General features: G+C 31.6%; 1 protein-coding gene across 2 annotated transcripts in view; it reads right to left on the bottom strand.

Annotated features, from left to right (window-relative positions):
• Positions 1 to 1,834: 1,834 nt before the first annotated feature.
• LOC134697704 (uncharacterized protein C19orf44-like) overlaps positions 1,835 to 14,114 on the bottom strand; it is a 24,116-nt gene continuing 11,836 nt past the window's right edge. Inside the window, exons 4-10 of one of the 2 annotated variants that reach the window (XM_063559992.1) lie at positions 11,093 to 11,232; positions 10,683 to 10,703; positions 7,455 to 7,698; positions 5,277 to 5,874; positions 4,446 to 4,636; positions 3,974 to 4,137; positions 1,835 to 2,586 (exon numbers count right to left, since the gene is read on the bottom strand). In XM_063559992.1, the coding sequence (XP_063416062.1) occupies positions 2,509 to 2,586; positions 3,974 to 4,137; positions 4,446 to 4,636; positions 5,277 to 5,874; positions 7,455 to 7,698; positions 10,683 to 10,703; positions 11,093 to 11,232 (1,436 nt within the window). In that variant the 3' untranslated portion in view covers positions 1,835 to 2,508. The remainder of the gene's footprint in view (positions 2,587 to 3,973; positions 4,138 to 4,445; positions 4,637 to 5,276; positions 5,875 to 7,454; positions 7,699 to 10,682; positions 10,704 to 11,092; positions 11,233 to 14,114) is intronic. The other variant, XM_063559998.1, reaches the window with a different exon arrangement.

Genomic DNA, 14,114 nt, shown 5'->3' with positions numbered 1-14,114 from the left:
AGAATGCTACAGCTAGTTAAAACCAATTTATTCTTAGAATACTTCAGCTGGTTAAAACCAATCTATTCTAAGGAATGCTACAGCTGGTTAAAACCAATCTATTCTTAGAATACTACAGCTTGTTAAAACCAATCTATTCTTAGAATACTACAGCTGGTTAAAACCAATCAGTTTTAAGGAGTGCTACAGCTGGTTAAAACAAATCTATTCTTAGAATACTACAGCTTGTTAAACCTATCTATTCTTAGAATGCTACAGCTGATTAAAACAAATCTTTCCTAAGAATGTTACAGCTGGTTTAAACCAATCTATTCCTAGAATACCACAGCTGGTTAAAACCAATCAGTTCTTAGAATACTTCAGCTGGTTAAAACCAATCTATTCTAAGTAATGCTACAGCTGGTTAAAACCAATTTATTCTTAGAATACTACAGCTGGATAAAACCAATCTGTTCTTAGAAAACTACAGCTGGTTAAAACCAAACTATTCTAAGAATGCTACTGCTGGTTAAAACCAATTTATTCTTAGAATACTACAGCTTGTTAAAACCAATCTATTCTTAGAATACTACAGCTGGTTAAAACCAATCAGTTTTAAGGAATGCTACAGCTGGTTAAAACCAATTTATTCTTAGAATACTACAGCTAGTTAAAACCAATTTATTCTTAGAATACTTCAGATGGTTTAAACCAATCTATTCTAAGGAATGCTACAGCTGGTTAAAACCAATTTATGCTTAGAATACTACAGCTAGTTAAAACCAATTTATTCTTAGAATACTTCAGATGGTTTAAACCAATCTATTCTAAGGAATGCTACAGCTGGTTAAAACCAATTTATGCTTAGAATACTACAGCTAGTTAAAACCAATTTATTCTTAGAATACTTCAGATGGTTTAAACCAATCTATTCTAAGGAATGCTACAGCTGGTTAAAACCAATCTATTCTTAGAATACTACAGCTGGTTAAAACCAATCAGTTCTTAGAATACTACATCTGATTAAAACCAATATAATCTTAGAAAACTACAGCTGGTTAAAACCAATCTATTCTTAGAATTCTACATCTGGTTAAAACCAATATATTCTTAGAATTCTACAGCTGGTTAAAACCAATCTATTCTTAGAATTCTGCATCTGATTAAAACCAATCTATTCTTAGAATGCTACAGCTGACTAAAACCAATCTATTCTTAGAATGCTACAGCTGATTAAAACCAATCTATTCTTAGAATGCTACAGCTGACTAAAACCAATCTATTCTTAGAATGCTACAGCTGATTAAAACCAATCTATTCTTAGAATACTACAGCTGGTTAAAACCAATCTATTCTAAGATTTCTACAGCTGGTTAAAACCAATCTATTCTTAGAATTCTACAGCTGACTAAAACCAATCTATTCTTAGAATGCTACAGATGATTAAAACCAATCTATTCTTAGAATACTACAGCTGGTTAAAACCAATCTATTCTTAGAATTTTACAGCTGGTTAAAACCAATCTATTCTTAGAATTCTACAGCTGGTTAAAACCAATCTATTCTTAGAATGCTACTAGCTGGATAATACGGAGACTGTACGGTGACCTATAATTGTAAACTTCTGTGTCATTTTGGTCTCTTGTGGAGAGTGGCCTCATTGGTATGTGCATGTTTAAGTCATTGATGTTATAGGTGATAGCAATTTCTTGTCTAATCATATCACATCTCCTTTTCTTTTATATGCATCAGGAATGATTTTTGAGGACAAAGACACACAACATATATTGGTACAGTATATGGCCTATTATATTATGGAATTAAATGTTCATACTGAAAATAAAACTATTGAATACTGAATTATAACATATAAATTTATTTCTACAATAATTTAGAATATCACAGTCATTTCATGAGTTAAAGTTTAACAAAACTTTCGTTCTTTCATCAAACATATAAAAATAGTTAGCTAACACTGATCTTAGCAGTTTGTACTCATGTTTTATAAATTTGAATTTTCTATAAAACTATGTAAGGTAAAAAAGCTATCGATCCTCATCTGCTAGATTCCACTTTTTGATGTTAGATCATACAACCTACATACAATGCACACTTTCATACCTATCTTTATATTTAGCACATATGTCATAATATCTTCCATTACTACACTTGTGTTTTTTTAAAAATAAACTGATCATATGTTAAACCTAACATTTCATTCTACATAGATATAAATAATGTACATTCAAATATCTCTCTATAAAAGTACAGTCTTTCTCTAAAATATTGCTTGGCACAACCCTACTTATTTAATTGAGACTAATGATGAGTATATCATTATTTAAATGTTTTACAAAAATGCAGCCATGTAACTTAACATTCAGTCAATCGTAAAATTTTTGAATCTAAAGTACTGTAGGTGATCAATATTTAAAATGTTCAAATACTTGTCCCCATGTGAATCCACTTCTTGGTTCCTTCAATAGTAAACTCCATCTTGTATTTTTCGTATTATAGTCTTACTCCATGTTACTGTTTCATTTCTGATTTCACTAGTTTCATAGCTTGTTTAAAAGTCAATGTCTTTGGTCTGTGTTTCTTTATATACTGAAAGTAGACAAAATCAAACATGACATAGAATTGACCTTAATATAATATAATCATACAAACAATTACATCAAAGTATTAAATTTTTACTCCAAAGACTCCTTTCTTTGAGTATGTTTGTTTTGTCCTTACATCGTTGACAATGCGATGGAATTTGACCCGACTGTCATACAAGTGAGAGGTTTAGCTAACTATAAAACCAGGTTCAATCCACCATTTTCTACATCAGAAAATGCCTGTACCAAGTCAGGAATATGACAGTTGTTATCCATTAGTTTGATGTGTTTGGACTTTTGATTTTGCCTTTTGATTTTTGATTTTCCTTTTTGAATTTTCCTCTGAGTTCAGTATTTTTGTGTTTTTACTTTTTCATGACAAATTGAATAGCATTGGTATACAAATTGGTCTACAAAATACCCTGAACAAATTTTATAGAAAGAAAGATAACTCTAAGTTGTATACTATAAATAGAGATTAATACATGACCTTTTCCATATGGGCCCGGGTATCATCCCAAGATGTAGTCGAGGTGCTGATATGGGTAGAGGGATGATCCCCGGGCTGATATGGAAAAGGCCATGTATTAATCTCTTTATCATATACTTCTGACAATTGATTTTTGTATGGCAAATTAACAAATACAATAACTAAAACAGTCGAAAACTTTATATAAAAGTTAAATTATGAATCCTACAAATCCACTATAACTGCCCAACAATAACATATTACCCCCATATTTATTTATGTTACTATTTCCTATAGAGGCATTTTTAAACATTGAAAATTTGGAAGAGTTTTATGATGATTATTACTCTATGTTTATTGTACTATAAAATGATTCATAATTGTCAATGGCATTTGTTAGCAAGTACTAAACTATCCCCCCCAAAAGTTTCCCTAAATTTTGATGTCGTCATAAAAAAATATCGGACGTCACAATGGACAGTAAACAACCGATACCTGAAATACTGGAAGTAACTTGCATGAGAGGCACTATTTTGGTTTTTGTGCACGAGATGCCCCTGATATGGGTATTTAGCCCGGGTGGGAAATTATGGCTTGTGTGCTTCCGCTCATTACACATTTGCAAAAGCTATTATATCAATGCTAAGTATACTATAATGTAAATTAAAGCATTTTAGGACTTTCAGGAATGGATGTGTAAACTATGGTTCATGATATCTTTGAGAATGGATATTATATTAGAATTCAGCCTTGAAAGGTAAAAATCTAATCTCTAAATATGTAATAAAGTTTGTATTCCCTGAAGATTTTGTAATGAAGATGATGGACTTGTAAATTGATGGTGTTTTATGTCAGCTAAATAAGAAAATTAATGATACAATCAAAATCTGGCATTTTAACCTAAAGTATAATAATAGTGTACCTGTCTTGTATCCTCTAGTGTTGTATATTTATGTGTTGTCTCCATAGAGTCTGTAAATGATGTGTACAGATATTTCTGAGACTGTATAAACTGCTTAGTCAGATCTAACTGTTGTTTTAACATATCATGGAGTGCCAACATGGCTGGACTGTACGCTGTCATAGCTGAAATACAAGTTGTCTAAATGTATTGATTGTCAATGCACTAACAACATATGTTTTGTGATCATGACAGCTGCCAATCATTCTGGTATTGTATCATTACTATTACCTGATCAAAATGACAAAAAAAAGCCTACACATTGACAAACCTGAAAGACATACATATTTGATTGAACTGCTCCAAAACTTTAACCCAAATTAAAGTTTTTACAGTTTATATGTGCCTTTGTGCACAGACATGACAATTACAGGGAACTACAGTGCCTTAGGGAAGATTATTCCAATATTTCCAAATATACTATATATTATACCTTCTAAAGCATCTGGACTGACCACATGTGTTGCTATAGGTGTGGGGTCCACCATTCCTAGTCCTGTTAGAAAACCTGGTACAGCAAATCCAGAATACTTAGAGTCCCATTGATACTGTAGTCCTGGTTCTGATGTTTGGACCTCCACTGTGTGGGTCTTTACTCTGTCACGTCTTGGTGCTGGTGTGTCACTGGGGGAAAACAAAATGTAATAGTAAATATAAACAATTGTACATATTCTGAAGTTGTTCAAATCATTTTAGTATCATTTTCTTTAAAACTATTTCTTATTTCATATCAATAGTCTAACTTTTGTGGTTCATTTACAAACATGATGTAAAAATAATGACTGACAGACGGACTGACAGACAGAGGTAAAACAGTATATCCCCCCTTTTTTAAAGCGGGGGTATAATAAATAAGATTTAATACAATTACTAAAAACTTAGAAAGTACCTCCTCTACAGCTGAAAAAAGTCAATCTTCATGGGAAATAGTGTATGCATAAACTGTGCGTATACTGTATGTAGTTTTCAGCATACTTCCAATATTCTTAAAATTAACCACGAACACATGCATAATAAATACTCCTTCTAATATACTTTTCAACAACTATAACATAAAATTCAAAGGAACACATAACTGGGAATTTGTACATGTTGTAGGACTAAACAATAACCATAACTGCCATAAAGTTAATGACTTGTCATAACTGGTACTTATATACAGGACCTAATCATAAGTTCAACATGTAATAGTCAAATAGTCAGAAGACCATGAGATAGGAAGCAAAACAAGATATGCTATATATGTTCTAAAGTTTGAATGTACCTGTAAGTATAAGAATCTGTAATGGTTCTGTCAGAGGTGGGTGTAGCCCTGGATTCTGTCATTAATGACTCTGAGTCACTACTCAACCTCTCACTTATGTCCTCTGTTTCATCCTCATCACTGTACTGAGTCTTTATTTCAGAATATGATTTCATTTTAGGTTTTTTCTCACTTTCACCAATACGTTCTGATATACTACTGTCAAAGTCTTCTGAGTAGGAGCTATATTTAGGGGTAATTGACCGGGTCTTTATTTCTGATACTATCATTTCTGATCGTGAATCCTTCAATTTCTGTCCTCCTAACATCTGATCTGATCTCTCTGTTTTAATTTCCTCTGATTCTGATTGAGTCTTTATCTCGGATACTTCACTTCGAGGTTCTTCCAAGTCTTGGATATCACCTAATAATTCTTCTACAGTGTGTAGACCTAGCGCACTAAATATGTCATCATTCTTTTTCTCTTTTTTCTTCTTCTTTTCCTCTTTTTTTATTTTATTGACTACTTTTTTCTTTGTTACATTCCTTGACTTCCTTTCAGAGATGTTTGGTTTAGCAATAATGACAGGTTCCAGGGTGTCAGCATCCATTAAATTCACTGAATTCATAGAAATTATTATTTATATTTTAACCAAGAAAATAGACATTCATAGTGTATTAATTTACGTTTTTTGATTGAGTTAAGCCTGCCAATTGATATTTGATCGTGTGTTTTTCTATGTTGTGATGTTATGCAATTGTTTTAGAAAAAGGAAGAGGGTTTGGTAACATTAAAACATTAAATGCTGCTGCAAATGTTTGCACCTGTTCAAGTCAGGAATCTGATGTACAGTAGTTGTCGTTTGTTTATGTATTTTATACATGTTTCTTGTTTCTCTTTTTTTTATATAGATAAGACCGTTAGTTTTCCCGTTTGAGTAGTTTTACACTAGTAATATTGGGGCCCTTTATAGCTTGTTGTTAAGTGTGAGCCAAGGCTCTGTGTTGAAGGCCGTACATTGACCTATAATGGTTTACTTTTTTAAAATTGTTATTTGGATGGAGAGTTGTCTCATTGGCACTCACACCACATCTTCCTATTTAATTAAAATGCATTAAAACAACAAATTGATTAAATGTTATGATTCTGTTAAAGTTATAACCACTGCCTAAAATATACAGCTTGCAGATAAAAATTCTTGTTTTAATAGACTTATACTAGATGGTAGATATTGATTTAGAGCATGGATAAGAATAGTTCAAAATTAAGGACCAAATCCAGGCCTCCTTTAACTGACTCATGCATGTTTGCACCTGTCCTAAGTCAGGAGCCTATTGTTCAGTGATTGTCAATTGTTGATGTGGTTGATAAGTGATTCTCATTTTTTTTTATATAGATTAGACTGTTGGTTTTCCTGTTTGAATAGTTTTACATAGACAATAATAGTGCATTGACTTGACATATCAACGATATAAGGATGAGGCTTAGAAAAGGAGAAAGCGAGGCTGCCGAATCCTTATATCGTTGATATGTCAAGTCAATGCACTATTATTGTCTTTATACTGCAATCTAAAAAAAACATTTTCAATTGTTGTTTAATGTGTTAATTTCATTATTTGTTTTAAATATTGGGAAACTCCCCCTTTTATAAAAAGGCCTCATATCATGCAGGCAGAGAAATAAACAACACAATGAAATGTACATTTCCTAAAGAAACCCTTGATCGATGGTGAAGGAATTATTGTTCGAGAATGAACTCAAATATCAACAATATATATTATATAAGCATAAAACATAATGATTTAAGTGAAATATTTTTTTACTAAAAATTGTAAAAGAAATAAGTTTGAGTTGTCGTATACATTGGAAACAAGAACAGGTTGAATAGGTCGTATGAATAATAAATTACAATTTCGGCAATTTCTATTTAAATATTCATGAGGAAAAGTTATATCAGGTCAGTGACTGTATATGACATAGAAATATACAGTCAACGCATTTTGACTGCTCAAATAGAACGAGTGCAGTATAAACATCATTTATGGGAGTCTATATAGCTTGCTGTTCTATTTGAGCCAAGGCCCTGTGCTGGAGTCCACACTTTAACTTATAATTGTTTACGTTTTACACATTGTGACGTGGATGGAGAGTTGTCTTATTGGCACTCATACCACATCTTCTTATATTTATATGTTTACCTCTGAATACATCTTCTGAACTGGCACTGTGTGGGTCACTCTCATTAACCTCTTCTATTATATCACTGGCTACAGTATCTTCTGACAGTGACCTTGACCTTCTAAGACCAGGAGATGGTGACCTTCTCCCTATTTTAGGTGAAGGTGATCTCCTTGGTGTCCTTGATGATGGTGTTGGTGGTTTAGAATCAGGTGACATAGATCTGTGTGGTGACTGGGATCTCTTTCGGAACTCTTGTCTGGTCTGCAAAATATTTCAAATTACAGTACATGTATGATAAAGTTTTGATTTTAAACCAACCTTACCCATGACTATGAACATGAATCAAAATTGGTGCATAACCCTATCCTAACCCTTATCACAATTTTAAATGCATATGATGCCTCGTTCACACGTACATTTAATTCCAATTGAATTAGAATAGAATGTTAATAGAATTCACTTATTGCAATCACACTCTTCTTTTTTAATTTGAATTGGCTACTTTAAATTAATCAATTCGCATTAGAAATAGGTTTTTGTTAATATAAATTAAAAGTTAACGTCGTTAGCACAGTAAAGTGAATTTGACGCACATTGCAATTTGAATTAGAATTGTCGTTAGGACGTTAAACGTTTTGAATGTGAATTAAACTAATTCGAATTTTGTTAATGCAAATTGATTCTGAATTAAGTGTGAACTCAGCATTAAAATGAATAAATATTGGTACATAACTGTATTCTTGCTGTCACCTAAATCACAATTACAAAAGCATGAATAATAACAATAGATCTGCAATTAATGTACAACTGAGAGTGTAACTATTTATCAAAATGAAAAATTTACAGTCTGTTTTTCAGAAGTACTCATAATTCTCATTTTGCTTTCCTACAAAGTGCATACAATAACAATTCAGAATCAAAGAGCTGAATAGCTCTGAGGGTAAAGACGGCCCTTGTTTCTATTCAATTATGTTTTTGGAAAAGGGGGGGGGGGGTATCTTTTGATATCATAGTTTTCATATGAAGAATGAAAAAGAGAACAGCTAGAACATGTAGAAAGGTTGACAATATTGAAATCAATTGTTGTTTATGTAATTTCATTTCCTTAGTTTAGGATTCAATTTGGACCACTGGAAGAGATCTGCATCTTCTAAATCTAAACATTTGATTAAAGTTGATAGCTAATTATCTAAAACTCAACTGAATTCTGTCATTTCACAACAACTACAATTTTTTTGAAATCTTGATTGTGTACCACTGAACTGCAGGCTAGGGCCATTTTTTCTATTTTTTGTGACAGTACTCTTGGATTTTTAAGTTTTTTCTTTAGAAAGTGTGGACTGAAAAATCTATTCAGTTTTAAATTTCCATTGTTCAAGGTACGAGTTACAACTCTCATCACAGGGAAACAGTGCTAATAAAAAAAACAATATGAGTGATGTAAACTGTGTGAAGCTTGTTTCCAAATCTTAATTTTGAAATATTTGTAAATAATAAAAATGTTTAAACTACAAAATGCATTTTTTTTTTTTCACCATTACAATGATTATGTAGGTACACAAAAATTCAGTTTTAATAGAAGACTACTAATCCAATGAAATGTCACATTTGAAGTGTTTAAATACATTAACTTTTATTTTAGTGGATTCAATTGAGGTGCTTTTTGACGCTTCTTGTCTCTCTAATTAGTAAGACCCGAAAAAAGTAATCAAGTCGTTTCTTTCCCCTGTCTCATGTAACCCCACGATCTTTGTTTATTTTGAAAGTTGTTGACCTACAAATTAAAGTATTGCATGATGATGTTTAAATCATCTACAGTAAACAATATTATGTTTAGATTTAACAAATACAAATTTTTAATTAGTGCACGATCTCTAAGAATGATTCAAATAAGCAGTGAACTGGTGAAGGATATCCCTGCTTCTTCCAAGAATGATGTCACTATAAAATACAATGTAGGTTGGATATATTTAGAATATCTCGTCATACTAATTTTTCCGGATTGTAAAATAAACGTAAATAGTGTAAAGGAGAGTTCAAGATACGATAATTTCGTGAGAAACAGAAGGGAAATGTGTAAAAAAGTGTTTAAAGTCAAACTATTCATTTCTGGGTCTCCTTCTCTTCAATCTATGTAAGATTTGTTGGGGGGTTTTCCACACTATAACATGTATAAAAACAAAATGAATGATGTGAGGGAGTGTCACTCTGGTCAATCCCATAGGGGATTGATGGCTAGAAGCCGTCTTTCCCCAAAAAATGTAGTTCTGTAAATTAAAATAAATATTTATAAACTTGTTATTATTCATATGCGTGGTTATCTGTTCTATGCTGAAACTTACCAGTTGTCATGGTGATATATACCTTAATACATGTAATATGTAATAGCAGAAAAAAGAAAAATGCAGAAAACGAAATGGTGAATTACAAAAAAAAATTGTGTGTCTCAATTTGTAGAAATACAGGTCATCTTTTTTAAATTTACTTAAATTTACTTACACTTGTAGTTGACATGATTAATAATGAGTTTCTTAATAAATTGAATATGTTAAAGAATGTGAGTGGGTCTACAGATAACTGAGACAAATCAGAAAAACATCAGTGGATATATTTCTTTAGGGAGCTTTCAATATGTGATCATTACAATAGCTATATATATAGGTTGATGTCAAAACAAAGTTAGTTCTTTCAATTTTCATCTGAAATTTGTAATACGAACTGAAATGTTAACAGATTGAAATGTGCTGTTATAAAAAGGATAGAACGGAAACAATGAGAAACAAGGTGTCAAGTTATTGCTAGTTTTCAGAGGAAATTTTTAAACTGCATTTGGGTTAGAAAAGTGAACAGATTTTAAATGACATAAATAAATACACATTATAAATCAGTATCATATGTATTTTTTTACAAATTCTATCCGTGACATTTCCTTTCCACCAAACCAAATCATAATAACTAATAAGATAGAATTTAGACATTACATTTTAATCTCAAACATGTGTATTATTAAAAAAAAATCAAAAAGGGGGGTGGGGGGGGGGGGTATTTATATAATTATAATTGCAATGAAAAAAGAGACTTGACACCTTTGAGAAAGATATATGATATATGGTATAATCTTGAATAGTACAGCCTTACAATAAAGAGACAAGTGTGTGAAAGGAAATGAAAATAAACGTTTAAATTAAAGATGAATTATTAAGAGTGAACGTGATAGAAGATATGTGTACATGTAACTTTCTCACCTTGCTACTTAATATGTTCCTCTGTCAACATGATACAAAAAAGTCATCAATGATTATGATTATGATAAAGATGTACTAAATTAACAAAGCAGTATTAACAGAAAGACATTAAATCTATATTAGTAAAATGATAAACAAATATCAAATGTTTTTAAAGGTAACATCATCCGGGAAATATATGTACTAAGGTAACTAAGGTTGCATGAAATTTAATTTATAAATATTAAAGCAAGCACTGTGATTTTAACTGTTTCTCTAGGCATCAAATATACACATACCACATTCAGATCAGTATGGCTCTCTAAGAGATAAATGTTTTATTTGGAAGTTCATTTACCCCTTTCAAATACTGTATATTAAGTCTTATTGCTTCAAAAATGTTTTAGAGAATTTAAACGTAAATATCTTACAATGGTTCCTCCCTTGACAACCATCCTGCCACTGTCGTCACTACCATCAGCAAATATAAATTCTTGTAAACTCTCCTCTCCTGATGACAGTACTACATCTGTTGAATATTTCGTGGAACTTTTTAATTTAAAAGGAGAACCTGAAATAACATTGTTCAACAATTAATGGACTACAAGACAAAATTAATATTAAAACAATATCTTGTTTCTTGTTTTAATGCAAACAAAACCAGAATAGTCAAGCTGAAAATGAGAATAATGTACATGCTCCTACTCATGTGTCTGTCCCAGGAATTGTGTCAGTGGGTCATCTGTTGTTTTTTTATTGTTGTTGTTATTTTGAGAATTATTGCTGATTCAGCTCTTTGATACATTGTAGTTTCTGTCTAATTCATTCACAACATTTATGACTCTAAAAGATTCAGAGCTTTATATTGTTAACATTTTTTATCTATTAACTTCATAAAGATTTGACCTCTACTTTAGATGTTGTTTGCCTATGGCTGTCTTGCTGTCTTTATAAATCAACACCACATCTCCTTTTATTAATAAGCTGAATTTGTATTCAGGGCAACTACAATCTCACATATCTTCTGTTTTTATATGATATGTGCACTAATGAGGTTTTCGACAAGGTTATACATTTTGTATGTGAATGTTTGGTGCCTTTAACTTTCTGTGTCTGCTGTTTTTTTGCCATGTGTGTGAGTTTTTAGTACCTATAGCTTTCTGTGCCTGCTAGTGTTTTTTACCATGTGTGTGAGTTTTTAAGTACCTATAGCTTTCTGTGACTATTGTTGGTTTTTTATCATGTGTGTGAGTTTTAAGTACCTTTAGTTTTCTGACTTTCTGTGTCTGGTTTTTTTCACCATGAGTGTGAGTTTTTTAATACCTTTGGTTTTCTGTGCTGTTGTTTTTTTCACCATGTGTGTGAGTTTTTTAATACCTTTGGTTTTCTGTGCTGTTGTTTTTTTCACCATGTGTGTGAGTTTTTTAATACCTTTAGTTTTCTGTGACGTTGGTTTTTTTACCACGTGTGTGAGATTTTTGATACCTTTAGTTTTCTGTGACGTTGGGTTTTTTACCATGTGTGTGAGTTTTTTAATACCTTTAGTTTTCTGTGCTGTTGTTTTTTTTACCATGTGTGTGAGTTTTTTAGTACCTTTAGTTTTCTGTGTCTGTTTTTTTTTCCATGAGTGTGAGTTTTTTAATACCTTTAGTTTTCTGTGCCATTGTTTTTTTTACCACGTGTGTGAGATTTTTGATACCTTTAGTTTTCTGTGACGTTGGGTTTTTTACCATGTGTGTGAGTTTTTTAATACCTTTAGTTTTCTGTGCTGTTGTTTTTTTTACCATGTGTGTGAGTTTTTTAGTACCTTTAGTTTTCTGTGTCTGTTTTTTTTTCCATGAGTGTGAGTTTTTTAATAGCCATTGTTTTTTTTACCACGTGTGTGAGATTTTTGATACCTTTAGTTTTCTGTGACGTTGGGTTTTTTACCATGTGTGTGAGTTTTTTAATACCTTTAGTTTTCTGTGACGTTGGGTTTTTTACCATGTGTATGACTTTTTTAATACCTTTGGTTTTCTGTGCTGTTGTTTTTTTCACCATGTGTGTGAGTTTTTTAATACCTTTAGTTTTCTGTGACGTTGGTTTTTTTACCACGTGTGTGAGTTTTTTTAATACCTTTAGTTTTCTGTGCTGTTGGTTTTTTCACCATGTGTATGAGTTTTTTAATACCTTTAGTTTTCTGTGCTGTTGGTTTTTTACCATGTGTGCGAGTTTTTTAATACCTTTAGTTTTCTGTGCTGTTGGTTTTTTCACCATGTGTGTGAGTTTTTTAATACCCTTAGTTTTCTGTGCTGTTGGTTTTTTCACCATATGTGTGAGTTTTTTAATACCTTTGGTTTTCTGTGCTGTTGTTTTTTTCACCATGTGTGTGAGTTTTTTAGTACCTTTAGTTTTCTGTGTCTGTTTTTTTTCACCATGAGTGTGAGTTTTTTAATACCTTTAGTTTTCTGTGCCATTGTTTTTTTTACCACGTGTGTGAGATTTTTGATACCTTTAGTTTTCTGTGACGTTGGGTTTTTTACCATGTGTGTGAGTTTTTTAATACCTTTAGTTTTCTGTGCTGTTGGTTTTTTTACCATGTGTGTGAGTTTTTTAGTACCTTTAGTTTTCTGTGTCTGTTTTTTTTTCCATGAGTGTGAGTTTTTTAATACCTTTAGTTTTCTGTGCCATTGTTTTTTTTACCACGTGTGTGAGATTTTTGATACCTTTAGTTTTCTGTGACGTTGGGTTTTTTACCATGTGTGTGAGTTTTTTAATACCTTTCGTTTTCTGTGACGTTGGGTTTTTTACCATGTGTATGACTTTTTTAATACCTTTAGTTTTCTGTGCTGTTGGTTTTTTCACCATGTGTATGAGTTTTTTAATACCTTTAGTTTTCTGTGCTGTTGGTTTTTTCACAATGTGTGTGAGTTTTTTAATACCTTTAGTTTTCTGTGCTGTTGGTTTTTTATCCTGTGTGTGAGTTTTTTAATACCTTTAGTTTTCTGTGCTGTTGGTTTTTTATCCTGTGTGTGAGTTTTTTAATACTTTAGTTTTCTGTGCTGTTGGTTTTTTCACCATGTGTGTGAGTTTTTTAATACCTTTAGTTTTCTGTGCTGTTGGTTTTTTCACCATGTGTATGAGTTTTTTAATACCTTTAGTTTTCTGTGCTGTTGGTTTTTTCACCATGTGTATGAGTTTTTTAATACCTTTAGTTTTCTGTGCTGTTGGTTTTTTCATCATGTGTATGAGTTTTTTAATACCTTTAGTTTTCTGTGCTGTTGGTTTTTTCACCATGTGTGTGAGTTTTTTAATACCTTTAGTTTTCTGTGCTGTTGGTTTTTTCACCATGTGTATGAGTTTTTTAATACCTTTAGTTTTCTGTGCTGTTGGTTTTTTCACCATGTGTATGAGTTTTTTAATACCTTTAGTTTTCTGTGCTGTTGGTTTTTGCACCATGTGTGTGAGATTTTT

Source organism: Mytilus trossulus, chromosome 1 (assembly GCF_036588685.1).
Source record: "Mytilus trossulus isolate FHL-02 chromosome 1, PNRI_Mtr1.1.1.hap1, whole genome shotgun sequence".
In the NCBI taxonomy this organism is placed as follows: domain Eukaryota; kingdom Metazoa; phylum Mollusca; class Bivalvia; order Mytilida; family Mytilidae; genus Mytilus; species Mytilus trossulus.
This window is presented reverse-complemented; position numbering and strand designations above follow the sequence as displayed.